Raw genomic sequence first — 19,384 nt, 5'->3', positions numbered from 1 at the left:
CCTTCTTTGTGGAAGCTGGATCTCTGACCGGCCTCATCTTCCAGGCTCTGCCACGTTTCCACGTCTTCACTAGGCTGTATAGGGACGCCCCCTCATGGTTGCCACCATTTCCATGAGGACCTCCTTGTGTGATAAGCCCTTGAGGCCGAGGTGGTGGACGACTGCATGAAAGAAATTGTTGTCCATCTTCCCGAACAGTTCTGGCTTGCAATTGTTCAATAATCCGAAACAATATTTCCACAGAAGTTATTCTCTTCAAACTTTCTGCATAAACACACAAAAAGTACAACAGCACGTGTAACAAGTCCATAATAATAATTCATCTCCTTAGGACTTATTAATCACAGCTGAAGGTTTAAAAACAAAACTGAATAAAAGCAGGAGGCCCAAAAAGACTCATGTGCAGAGCAGCCACCATGTTGAAATGAAGTGTCAGTTAAATCAAACTTGTTTCCTCCAAACAAAGATTTGCTTTAAAAAAGTATTTTTGTGTGGTATATAATAAGAAAATCATTATTTAACAATTATTAACAACTAGACTTTAAAGGGTATATAATAATTGGGGTAACCAAAACACATTGCTTGGACACCACCTCTTACAACAGTGTTTTTATTTGGGTTTAAAATAGACACAAGTCTGATTGAATGTTTAAAATCTGCAGTTGGATCAAATCTTAAAAGACAGCAGGTAGGCTACCTCAATGCTCCAGTTGTGTTGAATATTGCACATCCACGAGACACAGAAGACTGTTGCAACATGCATAGGTCAGACATCCTTTACATTTCCACACAAAACCCCACTGGCCTGTAAAATATCACGTGTTAAAGTTTTCACAATGACTTTGGAAGTATTATATTAGTTTTGCATTAGTATCAAGCCAAGATATATTTTCTTTCACATGTAATATTGCTGGCCAATAAGACCTCTGAAAAACACAAGAGCCAAAATATTCAGGTGTTTCTCGAACCCCCATTTTAAAATGCGTTTCTTGTTGTGACATGAATGCAAATTTTTCAGATAAATTTACAAAATATAAAATATCTCTTCAGTCTTTTAACTTTACAATTTCAAGACGTTCACCCTCAGCAATAAGACATATTTTCAATTCAGCTTCTCTCACTCAATTGTAGACGTGAAGGAAAATTAAATACAATTTTTCATCCTCAAAGGAAAAGTACATTTATAAGCTTTCAGCTTTGATATATATATATATAGAGTAAACCTAGTCTGTTAAGGCAAGTGGTGACCAATATACGTTATGGGAATTTTGCAAAAGAATGATGGCAGATATCTGGAAACACAAGCATTGATCTACACATATCACAACTGAAAACATTTGCTCCATCAGCCACAAATCTCAAGCAGTTTATGAGAAGGGAGCAGAGAAAGATGATCTTATTTGTACATAAAACTTGAAAGTCCACGCTCATTTCCTAAACTGAGGTGTGTTTTCAGTGTGTCTTATCAGTCGATGCCAAGTACAGTATATGGTCCATACAAGCAGGTCAGAGTTCAGTCTCCTCAGGTGTCACTGTGCCGTCTCACACAATAAACAACGGATGTGATTTATATTTGTTTTAAAAGTTGTATTCATTACCTTTAGCATACAGTGCCCATTTCTGTCACAAAAATCAATAAGTGCACTTTAGAAATGTCCCATTGATTAGAAACATACCTGCAATAAATGTAACTAGGATATTTACTAGGTAACAGGTTGGGTGAAACATGCTGTCTAAATCAAATAGCAGTAATACTAGAATATATATCACACACAAATTGTGGGAATCTAACAGCCAGTGGCGTTGCAGCTAAACAAAACAGGGAGGTCATCACAATGGTTAGATGCATTAGTCATTCCAAGTGCTTAAAGTACATAATGGATTTTTATTTTGAATAAAGCGAGGTACTATATTGTATGCCCTTTCAAACAAGGCAAGCAAATGGTGAGTAAACACATACACAGTAAACATACTGTATCGTGCTGGGTCTGTTAACCATCTGCTCATCATCATCAGGGCTCATCCACTTCTAAAACAAATAGTAATAAATGTCAGACAGCTGTATTCAGGTGTCTGGGGTCTGTGCAGCTGATTCAGGACCGGGTCTATCATCCTGTCAGGTGTTCAGCTCATGGCTCCAACTTATACAGCTCAGACAAGCCATGACTGAAGCGTTCAATAGGTTCACTGTCAGGCCACCGACAACAACTTGTTAGTACCTTGTTGCATTATCAGTATCATTAGTTATATTTTGGTCCATCTTAAAACAATAGTCAGGTTCCCAGATGAGCATAGAAACTGCTTTTCCTAGCCTCGTGCTCACACTGGCCATTGAAAGATCTTATGGAATTCAAATGTAAGTGATGAGACAGAATCCAGTCTCCATTCTGTGCAAATATATGTTCAAAGGTTTATATTAATATGAAGCTGCAGCCCTCCCTTCTTCTGTAAGTGTCCCTCCACCACAGCTCTGTAGGGAAAAACTATGGGAAAACACCAATATATATATTTTTTATATATTAACGGAAGAGCAGCTTCAGGTCATTAGACCAGATTGTGTGTTGGGTTGATCAATCTGTATGATTATAAATCATTATGATCAAATATTTACCAAAGGGTCTTTGGAGCAACCTGCCTGTGGAAACCTTTGAATCACTTCCTCTTCAAAAACTCACCTTGTTTAAATATTTCACTTCCTTATTTTCTGTACAGTGGTGCTACAGAATACTCAGACTTATCTGCGTCTTGCTGTTAGTTTCGTGAGACAAAAACGTGTGTCGGTATTAACTTCAATCACTGCCCTCTCCTCTCCAAGTCTTCAAAATTCTGGAACGTCAAATGTCTCTTTCAGCATTATATTCCCATCCATCCTAACACAGTCACAACATACTACATCACTCCATTAAAATATGCTCTGTAAATGACCTTTTAATCAAAGTTATATTTTCAATAATAAATAACTCTGTGCTTTTGTGCCCTCTAGCAATTTAAGTAGCAAAATATAGTGGTACATCTCCAATGCAGATAGCAGCTTTCTCCCTTTACTTATAATTGTCAATGCAACAGCTGAATAAGAAATGTCTGCTTTAAATAAAAAAACAAAACACATGAACATTGTACAGTGAACAAAACATTTTCCTGACACATGCTCATGTCAAGTCAGAGAAACAAATACAGTGATTGAAAGAAGGAATGGCAGTGTAAACGAAGACAAAAGCTGTGTTCAGGAAATGCACAGAAAATCTGACAAAACATTGAACTTTATATGATTATTTGCAATGTGAAAGGAAGGGGAGAGTGTTGTAGTTGGAATACCGAGTTTCCTTCCTACATTAGCAAAGCAAAGACATTTGCATTGTATAAACCACCTTCAGTTTCCTGCTTGAAATTGTACACAGTGCCGTCACGGACACGAACCCATATTTATTTAACTTCCTTTACATTTCTTTTCCTTTTTCTTCAAACAAAAATCAGCAAATACACAAACAGTTGAAGTTTGAAGAACTAACATTTTCTAACACTCATTTACATTCAGGAACATTCATGTTGAGTGAAAAATGAAGCAGTAACCGAACAAAAGAGAAAAATAGAATAAAATAATAATAAAAAACAGAATCAGAATAATTATTTATGAAGACTATTCATCGCCATAAATTATTGTATGATACAACGTGTTACTATTTTCTAGTAGTCCAGACTCCTTTCCAGAGTGAAGAGTTATTATAGTTTCTCCTTTGAGGGGATCCAGATATAGGGTCCTGAATGTTCCTCTATGACCTGTTTGCAGTGGTTATAAATGTCCTCTAAGGTGTCTCCTTGAACCAGGGCTGCAAAGCAAAGGGAACCATATTGTGGAAATTTGTATGGAACAGGTACGTCAAACATAGTTACAGCCACACATGCATCTATACATTCATGAAGCCTCACATTTGTCAAATGTTAGTGTGTAGGATGAGATTTCTGGTGGTAGAGTAGAATAAGACCCTGTGAACATGCTCATCCCATGTTTAACACTAATTGTCTGTTTTCGGTGCTGTGATCACATACACGTCATGTCTTTAACACGAGCTTACCTTCCTCAACATTAAAGGATTTCATATTTCTGTTTGACTATTAAGGGATTATGATAAACACATGAAATGCTAATTCCCCCCCCATATGATATCTTGACGAAGGCTGACGCAGGTAATAGCTCAGTTCTGGTTCTGCTTGATCTCAGTGCTGCGTTTGACATGGTGGTCATAGTGTTATGATTGAAAGGCTGAGGACCTATTCTATTTTCTCTACTTCACTGTCTGTTTTAGAATCATCTCTAAAACTTACATTACATCACATTTCATTTAGCTGCACTTTCATCCAAAGAGACTTCCAATAAGTGCATTCAACCATGAGGGTACAACCCAGAACAACAAGAATCATGTAAGTACATACAAAGTGCTACATGTAAGTGCCATATACTGTATAAGTGCAACTAACTTTTATTTTTTTAATTTAAACACCAGAGTTGACAATGGTTATTCGACCATCATCTTCTTAAGGTGTAATTACCAAATGGCTTTTATATGATTGTGTTTAGCTATTACTTATGTTTCTCTTATCCTTTTTTTGAGCAATATTTCAGTTTCTTGTTGTTGATGTTTTGTATTCTTCTTTTATTGTGTCCACTTTGTGAAGCAATTTGTAATGGCGGTTTTGAAAGGTGCTATATAAATAATGAATATTATTCTGCATGGCCTGAGTTTCTGGTGTTAGGGCGGCATCTAGTGGCCGTGAGTGTCACACTTAAAACATTTAACAATAGGTTTCCTTAGAATTCATTCAAATTAAGTTATTCATATACACTACTAACCATCTCAAAAAAGATATATAACAATCCTTAAACTCATTCCGTTGTATGGTAAGTATTAATATCATACCTGTGAAGAATTCACCAAACTCCTGCTCCAGCTTCATTGCCCTGTCAAATGTCTTCTTGGCTTGATCCTCTGTCAGTCTCTTATTTATGTCCCTGCGCAGGGAAGAGGAAACAGAATATCACAGACCCACACATGATTCTGTCTCCAACAGCTTATACAATGCATACAAATATTTAATAAATATCCCTAACCCAACACACTGCTGCTTCAACTACATTACAAAACAATTTACAGTTGTTTATATGCTGCCTATTAATATGTTTTTAAAATATTTAATATAGAAAGAAATGTAGAGTGTCATAAGCCAGTTAACAAATATGAATACTCACATTAATGAATCAATAGACTTTGGTTTGATGAAGATGGCGATGGGATAGAGTTGTGCTACTTGTAGTCGTTTGATGGCATTTCCAGACACATCCAGAATGCAGTGTTTACCCTGAGACAGAGGCAGCACAATTTCAAACAACACACAAAGCACTCTAACAGTGATCTCTCAGGTTACAATGTGAAAACTGCACTATGCATGCATTGAGAGGCTCACCCTTTCAGCCACATATTTCACAGACTGGACACTTGTTCCATAAAGATTATCATTGTACTGTCCCGCCTCAATAAACTTGTGCTCTTGGATGTCCTTCTCCATCTGCTCTCTGGACATCACAAAGTGGTAGTCTCGCCCGTCCACCTCGTAGTCCCTCTTCGGCCGAGTGGTATCTTTGGTGCAAGGAGGGAAATATGTATGTATTATTAATTAAACTAAATTAAATAATTAATATGTATTACAACTTGTAAGTGACACACCATACGAAACCAGCCGACACATTAAATTATCACTTTCTATAAAACATATCAGTGTTTAAAAGTCTTTATATATAAATATTAACATGTACATTAGTTGTGATAACATTTTGTAATTATCACAAACAAATACAACAATGGTAGAAATGATTTGTCACATCACTGATAATATCAGAGTGAATGTTTCTTGAAGTCGACACCATGTGTTCCAAAAAACCTGCAACTTTCCTCCATAACAGGATGTTTTACATGTAGTTAGGACAGTTCTGTTCTGCACTATAGGAACTGATCCTACTGATCCTGACTGAGCGGCAACCACAGCCTGGTCATTTTTTATAGCAAAAGTCCTGAATACTCAAAGTAATGTTTACCTTTAAAGATATCAACTCACATGTTAGGTGTTTTTTAAAGGACAGAGGGGAAATGGGACATTAAACGATGTCTTTAAACGTATGGAAGCACCTAAATTCAGGGAGGTGAAGTGCGGTGGATTCTCCACTGTGCTACAAAAACACTAAACAGGGCAGGGTGAGGATTTATAAGTATTTATGGGAAGAAATTACTCATTTTCTAAATGAAAGGATGAAGGAATCTATTCAGCTTATCCACTCACCTTGGTACCCTGAACTGAGAGCAGCTTTATATGGTTCAAAAGGCAAATTGAAATAAAAGAGATGGGTAAATCATAACATGCAAAATAAAAACGTTTTTGGCTGATGAAGAATGTGTTACACAATGCACAGAAGAGTGAGGGGAGGCTGTCTGGATGGGTCACAGTGGGTAAGATGTAGATGCTGCCGTAGCACACACACAAATACACCAACCAGAAAATCAGTAACTTCAGCAAAGGATGGTCCCTCCATTTATACAACTCTGGCAGCATTACATCAAGTTTCATGGGCAGGTTCGTCTTGTGCGTACCGCCAACGGGGCTGAACAGTGCCCTTCTCTATTCTCTGAGAAATCAATGTAATGTTGAAAAAAGCTCGCAAGCTTGCAATGTTATAGAAAATGAAAAATAAAAGTCCTGGATCTGCCTCCCTTTCTTAATCTACATCAAAATTGAACAGGTTCTTCCTTTGGTCAAGCTCGACCCCTCCAAGACATTTCATGGAAATCGGCTCAGTAGTTTTTGTGTAATCCTGCTAAAATAAAAATAAGATGATAACATAACCTCCTTTGGTGGACGCAAAGATTAAGTTCCACAGTGCACCTGTTTGTTCCATTATTAGATACAAAAATGTAACTAATAATATTAGATAATGTTCAAATAATAACTTAAAAGTAAAATATTAAAGTCAATAATAGTTAGAGTTTGAAAAGTGACGTGAACATGTTAGTCTCTGTATAATACCCTGTAAAACCCCAGTAGCAACCTAGAACATATGTGTACTTTACAATAAATCATATGTTATTCTTTAAATTGCAATTATATTTCTGTGTCATCAGTATTATATTATTACCCCAAGATTTTCTTTACATCCGCTGTATGTTATAGAGACTGAGCATCTGCATGGAGGAAGGTCAGGAGGCAGTAACAACTAAAAACACATTACCTGTTTAATATTCCTGTATTATATCACACATCAAGATTGATGCTCAACATACTCCGTATCATACCTAATATGTTTGTATGTGTTTTCTAACAATAAGAAGTAAAATATGATATCAGACAGTATAATATTATAGTGACAATGGTCTCCAGTTTCTCATGATAATCAGGAAGAGGTTTGACTGTCAGGTGTCACAGGTGCTGCTGCAGAAGTGAAAGCTGAGCAAAAGTGGTGGAATATAAACTGGCACCCCCACATCAGGATCCTTAGCAGCGATCGCCAGTGCACATCAGTGTGGCATCATCATCAGTGTGTGCAGTTGGAAACCAGATGCCTGCGTCTAAACACATTTATGGCTTATGTCTGCTTCACTGTTTGGACTTAAGGTAAAACCACGGCGGACATTAGTCTTCATTATAAGGTGCAAGTGAGCTTTTTCTTCTTGGATTTTATGAAATTCTGTTCATTTAATAACAAAGGGAAACAAAGTAATATAGTAAAATAATCTAATTTAACATGTTTTCACTCAATGATGACACAGTAACAGACATATGAGGAAACACTGGTGGGATGAGTGAATGATGTTAATCAGCAATGAAACTTGAAATATCCCACTGACTACACTGGATATGATCACGACCACAGGTGATGAAGTCAGCACATCAAAAAAACTGTCATTTCCCCATTTCTACACACTGTTAGTGTCACATTACACAAGTACAATGCACTAGAATAGTACCTGTGGTTCACTGTTGTCCTTTCAAAATAAAGTCCTGCTATAACTTACGTGGTACACAAGAGCCAAACTTGTCTGGAAACTCTGATATTAGATCATCGTTGATTCTGTCCTTCATCGGTCCGAGGATGATGACAGGTCTGGCATAACTAACTGCAGGCAGAAACAGAGACAGACGATATTTCTTACAAATGTCTTCAAAAGCCAACACTTGTGTTTTAAATGGTCTTTAATTGTGAATTGTGCAGGTGAGATGCAGCTACTGGTTGTGTACAAAGGTACAAAACAGAACTATGAATACCAAGTATGGATAATAACACTCAATATGGACAATAGTCTGTGTCATTCTGTACCAGCATGCAGCGTCATGTATGAAAGAAACACACTACTATCTAAATGGTACCCTTCTCATGGTGAAGCTTTTCTTTGGCCTCATTGGTGGGACTCAGTAAATATATTTAAGGATTTATTATGTAAATATAATAAATTACTAAAATGATGTGAAAGCTTCTTTGGTGATGCTCTAGTAACTGACGACATTTACTGCAGGTCTGTGGCTTACCATGATACTCTGAAACAAGTGAAAATATGATTTGAGATTCAAGATGTTTATTGTTACACCGGCTATAACCCTGTGAAATGATTTTGTCAGAAATATTAAAATAAAGTTCAGTGCTGACAGTATATATAATTCATCTCTCTGCATAGCGTATCTGATCAATCATTCAAAGTTCAAATCTCTAATCAAACCAACTTCTAGAAAAAAGTTTTAAAACCAGGTTATCAAAAGAGACACTGTAGTTATACAACAAAATGAAAGTTAATAAATGTGACTTAATTCATACATGTAGTATGAATAATGATTTTTGGCAATATGTTTTTTTTTTAGGATAGTTACTTGCGTTGATTCAGATATTCTCTTTTCATTGCTATTCTTTGTTTTAACTAAATGGAGCCTTGAGCTCATTTAGACAGACATGGGACTCATACACCATCCAATCATATAAGTCCATGACCTACATCTCTGAATATTGCTGCTCCATATTAACATGCACATTCCTCCCTGCTGCCACGCTGCTGCCAGCTTTCAAACTGTTTTCTTTTCACATTTTTAGAGATTAATTCATGGATCTTGATTTTGGGGCGGATCTGGATAAACGGGCAGATCCAAGACATTGTTTTAACGTGGTAAGACAGGGTTAGCCTTGGTGGAAGCATGCACTCTGCGAATACCATTCGAGGCTATTAATGATTTCTTAAATGCATGTGATCAGGTTCATCTCATGCTCATGAAGACTTACTTTCTTGCCGCAACACAGGCTCATATGAGAGGATCACTTCATCTTGACTCCCTGGTGGGGTACACAATGGAAAACATTATTACAGTATTTGGACAGATACTGATGAGTGACATAGACAACATGCCTTGTTGAAGCCACATGCATGGCAGCATATGAAACAGCACGTCTCTGTGGTCTTTGGTCTATCAACCTGATGTCTTATTATATAACAGTTTAATAATATGGCCCTGATGCAGCTCCTCTTCTAGATAAATGAATCAGGTGCTAAACTGTCAAAGCCAAAGAATTTACCAACTGTTTAGCATTTACCTCTATGTGTAGTTTAGTATCACCAACTTCTCCAGCTTCCCAACTTAGTAAATATGACACTTAATATGGGATTCAAAGATTATAAGATATATATAAAAATATATCACACTAAGCTATGTGATATTTTTGTGACTCCACTGTATACATTAAGCAAATCATGTGTTTTTGTTGGGCAGTTGTGATGTTCAAAGCTAATGATGTTAGGTCCCATATGGCTTCAGTGAGAAAAGCTCATAGTGGGCAATTTGAAAAATGGGAATCCAAAATTAAAGCTGATTGGTGGGTAAGGGCTTTTTGTTTGAAATGAAATTTTCACTTCAATCAATATGAAGATACAAATAAGCAAATTAAAAACCATGTAGATATTTTGAAGGGGAATGAAGTGAATGCAACTAACTACTATCTTCTTTGAATATCTGCCTCTATCCCAAAAGACTGAAAAGTTCACAGTAAAGAACACATTAGTGTGATCTGCTCCAAAATCTGCTTCAAACTGACATGCTCACAAGCAAAGACAAAAACATTTGAATTGTTTAGGCCAGCATCATGCAAACGTGCATTAAACATCGTAATCTGAGGACACAGGTCAGTCATGGGTGGAATTATAAAAATGTTAAACATCTATTCAGTCTGAGATATAGGTCTGGGAGGCTCCAGTACGCAGGGACTTCTCTGGATGCTCATTAACCAGCGTGTGAAAAGCCTTCAGGAGGCCTGAGAGGCTGTGCTGCTTCCCTCGGATTAACCAAACGGTTAGTGTGACCACCTCATTCTACCATCATTACAGACCAGGCTCTCACCAGCACTAACAGGTATACAAATTATCTAATTTACTACCATGCTCCACTGAAAATAAGAACCTCTTCTAAGTAAATCAATATTCTGCCTCATTCTAAATTAATGTCCGTGCCTAAAGATTAATCCTAGTTAGAAAAAACTGTAATCTCTAAGAAAATCCGTACATGACGTGTATTCCTTGTGACTATTTAGACTTTACCCACTGTGATCCAAACCTTGAATTTAGTGAACCAGCTCAAAACAGAGGTGAACACTGCAAACGGAGAAGCATGACAAATCCAACAGATGCAGCATGCAACAATGCAGACAAGAGAAACATGTTCAGACAGGAAACAGTGAAGAGGAAACTGTTGGACCAACTTACTGAATGTCTTTGTCCCATACCCATCATCACCTATCCCCAGGATGTCCTAATGGCCATCCACAGAGAGCCAGAATAGAAGAAAGACAGGAAGGAGGACAGCCGCAACATAAGCAAAAGGTTCAAGGCAGTGAAAGGAAGGAGCTGTGGGCCCATTGACGCGTCCCTGTCCAAACCCTGAGCAGCCAGCAGGGGGAACCAAATTCACCATAATAAAACTAGGGCTGTTGAGATTGAACCTAAATGATCCCTGAAGGAAAACTGGGTCGAACAATATTACCATATGGTAACATATCACACAAATGAACAGCATTGAGCTTCCCTCCTGCAGACGGATCAGCATCCGAGCCACAGTGTCTCTGACTGCGGTCCAACAAAAACACGATGGGAAAAAGAGGAAGCAGAAGGAAGCTCTACCCTTGAAATGCTTAACCCCCTGTTAAGACATTTTGACCTCACATGTGACCTACACTGACCTCTGCATGTACATACATGTGTGTCTGTGAGCTTACTTACGGTCTGAATCACTGCCATCCTGCTCACCCTCTTTGTTCTTGTAGAATGGGAACTTTCGTGTAAAGATGAAATTCTTTTTACGTTTATCATTGAATGACTGTGAAGGGAGAGAAAGCATGGGGCAAACAGGTACATCTGTCACGTTCATGCAGACAAAACAACTGCTTGCAGAAAGTGGGACGTCAAGAAGTTTTCACAGTAAAAACTGACACAGATTCCTGAGACTTTTAGATGTGATTTATTTTTTACTGGATTAAGTTGGTGACGGTTTTGTGACATCATAAAATGATGCTGATCAATTAGACCATCATTAGAAAAATAAATATTAGATTGAGAACAGATTTTTCTTTCAAGTCAAACAAACAAACAAAAATGCTGGTTCCAGTAAAATGAATAGATCAAATAAAATGTTCACTTATGTGAACAAATATTCATTAAAATAAAGCAGGCAATTATATCAGTGGTTATCATTTAATGGATAAAGTAAATAATATAAAATCCATATTTTTGGATTTAGCTCCCTTATTATAAATCATATGGATATACATTATTTATAGAATCTCCTTGGAAGTTTGTCATATCTGACTTGACTGGGTTGAGAGTAGGGATGCACCGATATGGAAATTCTTGGCCGATACCGATACCGATATTTAAAACAACAATCTAGCCGATAGCCGATACCGATACCGATATTTGTTTATTACTTGCATGTGGCCTTCTTGGTGTGTAACGCCGGGTTTACACCGGGCGCTGAAGCGCCGCCCAAGGCATTCTCACGCAGAGCCGCCTGGCTGTTCACACCGGACCCGCATTTATGCGCGTCGGTCAGCCCGTGATTCTCCGCTGGTTGTTCTATGTAACCAGTTCAATGTCGGGTGTCGGGGGTAAATGACGTATTCTCCAAGCAAGCCTTTAGCCCCCCCCTCTCTCTCTTTTTATCTATATGACTGCTTGTGTGGCTGTAGTGGATGGGCAGAGGGGGACATTTAATTATGTGATTGGGAAAATTGGGAAAATTAAAACTCCAGGACAACAGAAGGGGAATACAAAGTATGGGATGCATATTTGATCATTTATATCATATCAAATATGTCATTTATATCGTTTAAAATCATTTTTCAGTCTGTTTCCTGGCGCGATACGCTCGCTCGCACGCCGAAACCATCGGTGAAGGGCGCTGGCGCGGCGCGGCGCATCGCAGCCCATGGGATGGGAGGCGCCTGGCTTTCCTTGGCGCTGCGCGGCGCGGCGCGGCGCGGCGCTTCAGAGCCCGGTGTAAACCCGGCGTCAGTGTACCATAATCTGGATTGGCAGGCTGCAGAAAACATACCAATGAATATCGGCCAATGTTATCGGTGAAAGTCAAGTTTATTACCGATACGCCGATAGCAGTAAACGAGGCGAATATCGGCCGCTACCGATATACGGCCGATACATCGGTGCACCACTAGTTGAGAGGAATACAACCAGAACTCATTACATATTATTGGGAGATAAGCCAATAAGATAAATGTTGAGGAACAATGATCTTTCAGCTGTTGCAGAGATTTGTTATCTTCAGGTGGTTTGTTTTCCCCTTCGGTATAACTTATTTGGGCAGGTGTGAACACAGCGAATTAGGACCAAAGCATCCACACCAAGACCATCTCCTCTAATGGGTCTCTGTGAGGTTTGATCGTGGTAGGAACTACCAAGAGTACCTGGCAAATTAGAGATAAACAGCCTCTTTAGCCAGGTGTGCATTGCATTCTGGGATGCAATAGAGCACGTGAGGAGAAGTGCCTTCAAGGCGTTATCATGTAATAATGTAGTAAAGACTACTGAGTACCCATGTAATAATGTATGAAAGATTACTGAGTTCTCAAGTCATAAGGTGGTAAAGACTATACTGAGTACTCAGTCCTTAATGTACTAATGATTATACAGAGTACTCATGTAATAATGTAATAAGCTATTCAAGACTGTTGAATGTTTGTTCCTGTTTTTCTCTTGTCTCTCTTCTAGCTCCACCCTGATTAAACCGATCAGTCCTCAATGAGGTGCACCAGTGGATTGAGGTTCTTTAAAAGCTCCTGTGTCAGGATCAGTAGAAAGGCTTCCAGTGTGTGGACTGCTGGTTTTGCTGGGCCTCAGCCTGGGTTTTTAACATGTGTGTATTGTGTTGCTTGTGGCTTTCTGTTGTGCTGTCGTGTCAGTGGTGGTCAGTGATCTCACATGTTGTATGCCCCATTCTTACTTCTTGACGTACCACAGTTGCAACAGAGGCATTTAAAGTAAAAGCAAGGTGAGAGAAGCGTTACCGAGGACATGCTTTGAGAGACATAACATAACTCAGGTTAAGTCATAGTAAAGACACATGCAATGACAGAATGAAAAGATGGAACTCAAGAGGATGAGACTTCAAACAATGAATATGATGTTACTTCATCATTTGAAAACAAAATGAACCTTCTAATGTGTAATATTTACACAGTTTTGAGAGCTTCACATAGAGAGGCAGGCTAAAGTGTATTAACAGCCCCAGTTTCAGAGCCCATCGCTTACTTATGTTAATTAAAAATCCAGTTTGTGCAGTAGATGTGATGGAAAGAGTACATTACTTATACATATACTTGCACTTTAACACAACTTAATGAACAAAAAACCTGAGTGTAAAGTGAAACATGGTTAAAACCTGGTACAAAAAGTTTGACCTCTAGAAATTTAAAATCAATGATTGTCCAAAAGGAGGTCTAAGAAATTGTTTTACCCTCATTTTTATCTTTGTAAATGAACACTAGAAAGAGGAAACTGGCTACTTCCTGTCATTACATGGCTTGTAGAAATGTGCTACTGTGTCTCACGGTTGTGTGATGTCTTTGATGGATGTGCTCTATATGGACACATGATGAAACTGGCTGATGTTCTCAGTTGAATCAATGAAATCTCTCCCTTTTCAGAGTAAGTTGTGAATATCGAACTGCAGTTAGAACATTAGAGCTAAAGAACAAACATCTAATGGTGAAAATGTGGTTATACAGGAAGCCATACACTCGGTCTAAAGACTTGAAGAAAGAACATTTTCTTTTGCACAGGAAGCTCACTGTTACATATGAGCTGCACCATGAATCATCAAATTAATGTGGTAATATAAATTGCCACTCGGCAGATCTCATAAAGGCACTTACCCCTTTGGAATCAAATGACCCTGGCTTGGCATTGAATTTCACAGTCTTTAGACGCGCCCGCTCCTTCCTCTCCACCCTGCAGAGCAAAGAGCTTTGTCAGTTGTTTACCACAGAGATGGGATGAAACTGCTCCTACTCACAATACACTCTGAGGAGAACAAGTCCCCAACACTTGTACTCTAAATTTCTGCTCTTCTCAAACATCACTGATGACTACAGAGTATCTAGAGAAATACCAATAACTTGTCTAATGTGTGCCTGCAAGTATGTGAAGGTTTCAGTGAATTAGACTATTCCTTCCCTGTGCTCTACCCTTGTGGAAGGTCATATTTTTCCTTTTTTTCCTCACTGGGTGTAGGGACACTAAGGCTGCTCGTAATGACAGTCTTTCTCTTCCTAAAACAAAACCTTCATAGAGGAACATCAAAAAGCTGAGACCCCTTTTTCATAATTTTATTCCTCAATTAGAAATAAAGAATCATGATTATTCTTACAAATCATCAACGGGCTTTTTGAATCCCCTCAGCCAGAAACATTTTTATCTGCTGCTCACCGTCTCTTGCTGGGGATGACACCCATTTCCTCACTGTCCCCATGCGGGGTGACGCGGCGTGCCTGCCACCACTCGTCATCTGAGGCATTGATGACGTGGAGGATGTCCCCATACCTGAAGCTGAGCCCCTGGCTGGGAAGGCCGCTGTCCTTTGACCTCTCATAGTCAAACAGGGCTCTATTCAGGGGGAGATACAGTATCAGGGCCATCAGCATTATTAAAGCAAATGCACTGGATTCCTGTTAGTTTCACCATTGCTCCTCCTTGTCAGTTCTTGTCTCATTTAGTTAAAGGAATCTGGTCAAAGCTTACCAGGTCAGAGAATAGTGACTGTTGCTCTATAGCAGTTGCTATAATAGGAAATATTTAAGGCACTTATCTTAAACCAAGGTTTACATGCATATGTATGTGTGACACTCTTCACATTCAGCAAACACTTCATGTTACACAAATAAACATCCTGAGTAGCATTCTTTTAATCTTCTTCTCGGTCAATTGCATGAAAATGAAAAGTAAAATACAGTATTCTGATCATTTTATCATGGTGTTGAAGTAAATCAGAGATGACATCACATGGAGGAAATTGGAGGCATGAAGTGGGTGCCTTTTTATTTTCTAAATTGTCCGAATTCATCTTGAACATCCAAAAATGAGGGTAAAATCCAGGACAGACCAACCTCACATAGAGCGATCTCTTTTGATTGGTTCGCAGGGATCCTGACCCAGAGCTCATGCTGTGGTTCATCATCTGTTCCCGCAGGTCATGGATTTTGGCCTCAAAACGCCCATATTCTGTAAAACAAGATTAGAATGGATCAAGAGTGACAGTCAGGTCTACATTCAAGAAGAGGGGGTCGACCTAGTGATGCTACTAAAGCTGAGTGTGTCTCCTGTTACATGAAGAAGAACTTATATAAATTCATGATTATTCTCCCTGCAGAAATAAACAAAGGAGGTGCACTCAAGGAAGATTTGCACTTAAAATATGCTACTGTGTATCATTTTCACTGTAAACTCCACACAGTGTACTGTAGGCAGATTTGACTTATCCAAGTCCATATAGGTACAGTGCCTTGTATAAGTATTCACCCCCCTTGGACTTTTCTACATTTTGTCATGGTATAACCACAGATTAAAATTTATTTCATTGTGATTTTATGTAATGGACCAACACAAAATAGTCCATCATTTGGAAGTGGGGGGAAATATTACATGGATTTCAAAATTATTTACAAATAAAAATCTGAAAAGTGTTGAGTGCATATGTATTCACCCCCTTTACTGTGAAACCCCTAACAAAGATCTGGTGCGACCAATTGCCTTCACAAGTCACATTTGCAAGTCACATAATTAGTAAATAGGGTCCACCTGTCTGCAATTCAATCTCAGTATAAATACACCTGTTCTGTGACGGACTCAGAGTTTGTTAGAGATCATTACTGAACAAACAGCATCATGAAGACCAAGGAGCTCACCAAACAGGTCAGGGATAAAGTTGTGGAGAAGTATGAAGCAGGGTTAGGTTATAAAAAAATATCCCAAGCTTTGAACATCTCTGAGCACCATAAAATCCATCATCAGAAAATGGAAAGAATATGGCACAACCGCAAACCTACCAAGACAAGGCTGTCCACCCAAACTGACAAGCCGGACAAGGAGAACATTAATCAGAGAAGCAACCAGGAGGCCCATGGTAACTCTGGAGGAGTTGCAGAGATCCACAGCTGAGGTGGGAGAATCTGTCCACAGGACAACTATTAGTCGTCTACTCCACAAATCTGGCCTTTATGGAAGAGTGGCAAGAAGAAAGCCATTGTTGAAAGTGAACCATAAGAAATCCCGTTTGGAGTTTGCCAGAAGCCATGTGGGAGACACAGCAAACATGTGGAAGAAGGTGCTTGGCCTCAATGCAAAATGCTATGTGTGGCAGAAACCCAACACTGCCCATCACCCTGAGCACACCATCCCAACAGTGAAACATGGTGGTGGTAGCATCATACTGTGGGGATGCTTCTCTTCAGCAGGTACAGGGAAACTGGTCAGAATTGAGGGAAAGATGGGTGGAGCTAAATACAGGGCAATACTTGAAGAGAATCTGATGCAGTCTGCAAAAGACTGGGACGGAGGTTCATCTTCCAGCAGGACAATGACCCTAAACATGCAGCCAGAGCTACAATGGAATGGTTTAGATCAAAGCATGTTAATGTCTTAAAATGGCCCAGTCAAAGCCCAGACCTAAATCCAATTGAGAATCTATGGCAAGACTTGAAAATTGCTGTACACAGACGGTCTCCATCCAATCTGACTGAGCTTCAGCTTTTTTGCCAAGAAGAATGGACAAACATTTCCATCTCTAGATGTGCAAAGCTGGTAGAGACATACCCCAAAAGACTTGCAGCTGTAATTGCAGCGAAAGGGGGTTCTACCAAGTATTGACTCAGGGGGGGTGAATACTTATGCATCCAACAGATGACAACTTTTTTGTTCTCATTATTGTTTGTGTCACAATAAAAGGTATTTTGCACCTTCAAAGTACTATGCATGTTGTGTTGATCAAATGGGAAAAAGTCTATTTGAATTCCAGTTTGTAACAGTACAAAATGGGAAAAAGTCCAATGGGGGTGAATAATTATGCCGCCATAATTATTACCACCCTGACACACGAATAGAATCATGTAGAGGGGATATATTTGAGACTGAAGCAGCTCTCTGTGCTGCCACGTTTATACTAATAATACACAAACACGTTGTTTCTTTTGTTTACAACAATGCACTTTGAATGAACCACCATGCAGTCAGTGGCATCTGATGCCATGGACTGAATCGCTCCGAGCAGAGTAACAGGATGAAAAGCTGTCACTCTGGTGACAAGTATGCTCTCCCTGACAGCACAGTTACTGTGATGATAAAACAAACTGATGTCTTGAGGCATGGCAAGCTTATCTGTCACTTACAGATTGTCCAGTAAACAGAGTTGAATTGACACAGCCAACTACTGACTGCACAACCTGTCTAGATGTCAGGGCATGAAAAGAAAAGGAAAATATATCACGAAAGAAATTTAGCTCAAATCACCAAAATATGTTCTAATTTTACTGTATTTTCAGTATTGTTTTGCAAGAAACCATGTTTTACAGTTAGAAGCCTACAAGCTGCCACAGTAGCTGGAAACTCTCACATGTCTTCTCAGATGCTTATGTGCCTTTAATCATAAGAGTTAGGCTACCAAAGACATGAAAGGGCTGAGCATATCAAATAAGGAACTTAAAACATCACTTATTCAGATATTTACCAGCAACAAAATGCAAAATCACAATCTATTTCAGAAACTTAAATTATTTTTTCTCTGCCAGTCTTAATCTAAAACACCTTGCACATACCTGTCTGCATGTTTACTTTGATGGTAAATCTTCTATGGCTGTGGTCTCTTCCTTACACTGTGTTCCCCTTGTGTTCCTTCTCTCTGTTCTCTACACACAGTCCATTTCTGTGACTGAGCCGAGTGCAGCACTAGGTAGTGAAAGGGAAACACCTCTCTCCCTCTCCCTCCTGTCATTGCTTATAGCAGCTCAGGGGCGGAGACAAGTGTAAACGGATGCACAAACAGGATAACTGTTTTTAAACCCCATTTACTTGAAAACCCTTCTCCCTTTTACTTATGTCTAACAATGTATAGACAGTTATATCATAAACATGTTGCTGGTTCTTAGCTAGTGATTAGAGAGGAAGTTCTTGGCTTTGGTTGTAAAAATGGCCACTGGCTATTGTAGGTGTTCTTCAATTTTAGTTTTTCTGAAGCCACTTTTCCTAACTCCACACTAAAAGCTCATTCAGAACCATTAAGAGCCACAGACTTGCCACCATCAGACTATGTGAAAATTGTCTCACTGAGTGGAGCAGAGCAGGTTACTGACAGGATATTATAGAAGAAAACACTGACAGAGGATCTTTCTTTTTGGCGTGTAATGAAACAACAGAAGATGAAACATATTCTGTTGTGCGTTAGCGCATCATTTAGCTGCAAAGCTACAGTAGGTACAACAAGCTCTCTCTGCTCAAGCTGTTTAAACCATCTGAGGATCCCATTCTGAAGAGACATGAAATTAAGTTTACATCACCGCTACCATTTGACATCAGATGCCTCAACAAGGAGAAGCAGTTCCAGCGATTGCATTAGAGAGGTTAGTGTGAAATATGTGTTCAATAATTTAGTATGGACTTCGAAGGATGTTATAAAAATTGAATTGACCCTTGAGAGGAAAAAGGTTCCTCATCCCTGCTTTCGCTCATCCGGCCTGTATCTACAGAACTGTCCAACTTCTGCTGCCAACTACTAAAGAAGAATACATTCTTCCTTAATCTAAAAGCATTTC

At 39.0% G+C, this 19,384-nt stretch overlaps 1 protein-coding gene across 31 annotated transcripts in view; it reads right to left on the bottom strand.

Moving 5' to 3' along the window:
• Positions 1-594: 594 nt before the first annotated feature.
• dlg2 (discs, large homolog 2 (Drosophila)) overlaps positions 595-19,384 on the bottom strand; it is a 188,152-nt gene continuing 169,362 nt past the window's right edge. For 24 of the 31 annotated variants that reach the window (XM_035178246.2, XM_035178244.2, XM_035178250.2 and 21 more), the window contains 11 exons: positions 15,689-15,803; positions 15,012-15,188; positions 14,459-14,534; positions 11,292-11,388; positions 9,308-9,358; positions 8,058-8,159; positions 6,331-6,354; positions 5,461-5,633; positions 5,246-5,355; positions 4,917-5,008; positions 595-3,827 (listed from right to left, as the gene is read on the bottom strand). In XM_035178246.2, coding sequence (XP_035034137.1) covers positions 3,721-3,827; positions 4,917-5,008; positions 5,246-5,355; positions 5,461-5,633; positions 6,331-6,354; positions 8,058-8,159; positions 9,308-9,358; positions 11,292-11,388; positions 14,459-14,534; positions 15,012-15,188; positions 15,689-15,803 — 1,124 coding nt within the window. In that variant the 3' untranslated portion in view covers positions 595-3,720. Of the gene's footprint in view, positions 3,828-4,916; positions 5,009-5,245; positions 5,356-5,460; positions 5,634-6,330; positions 6,355-8,057; positions 8,160-9,307; positions 9,359-10,778; positions 10,825-11,291; positions 11,389-14,458; positions 14,535-15,011; positions 15,189-15,688; positions 15,804-19,384 lie in introns of all 31 variants that reach the window. The other 7 variants (XM_035178247.2, XM_035178253.2, XM_035178278.2 and 4 more) reach the window with 3 other exon arrangements.

The sequence above is a fragment of the Hippoglossus stenolepis genome, chromosome 15 (assembly GCF_022539355.2).
Source record: "Hippoglossus stenolepis isolate QCI-W04-F060 chromosome 15, HSTE1.2, whole genome shotgun sequence".
Classification (NCBI taxonomy): domain Eukaryota; kingdom Metazoa; phylum Chordata; class Actinopteri; order Pleuronectiformes; family Pleuronectidae; genus Hippoglossus; species Hippoglossus stenolepis.
Note: the sequence above shows the minus strand (reverse complement) of the source record. Positions and strands in the feature narration are given on the sequence as shown.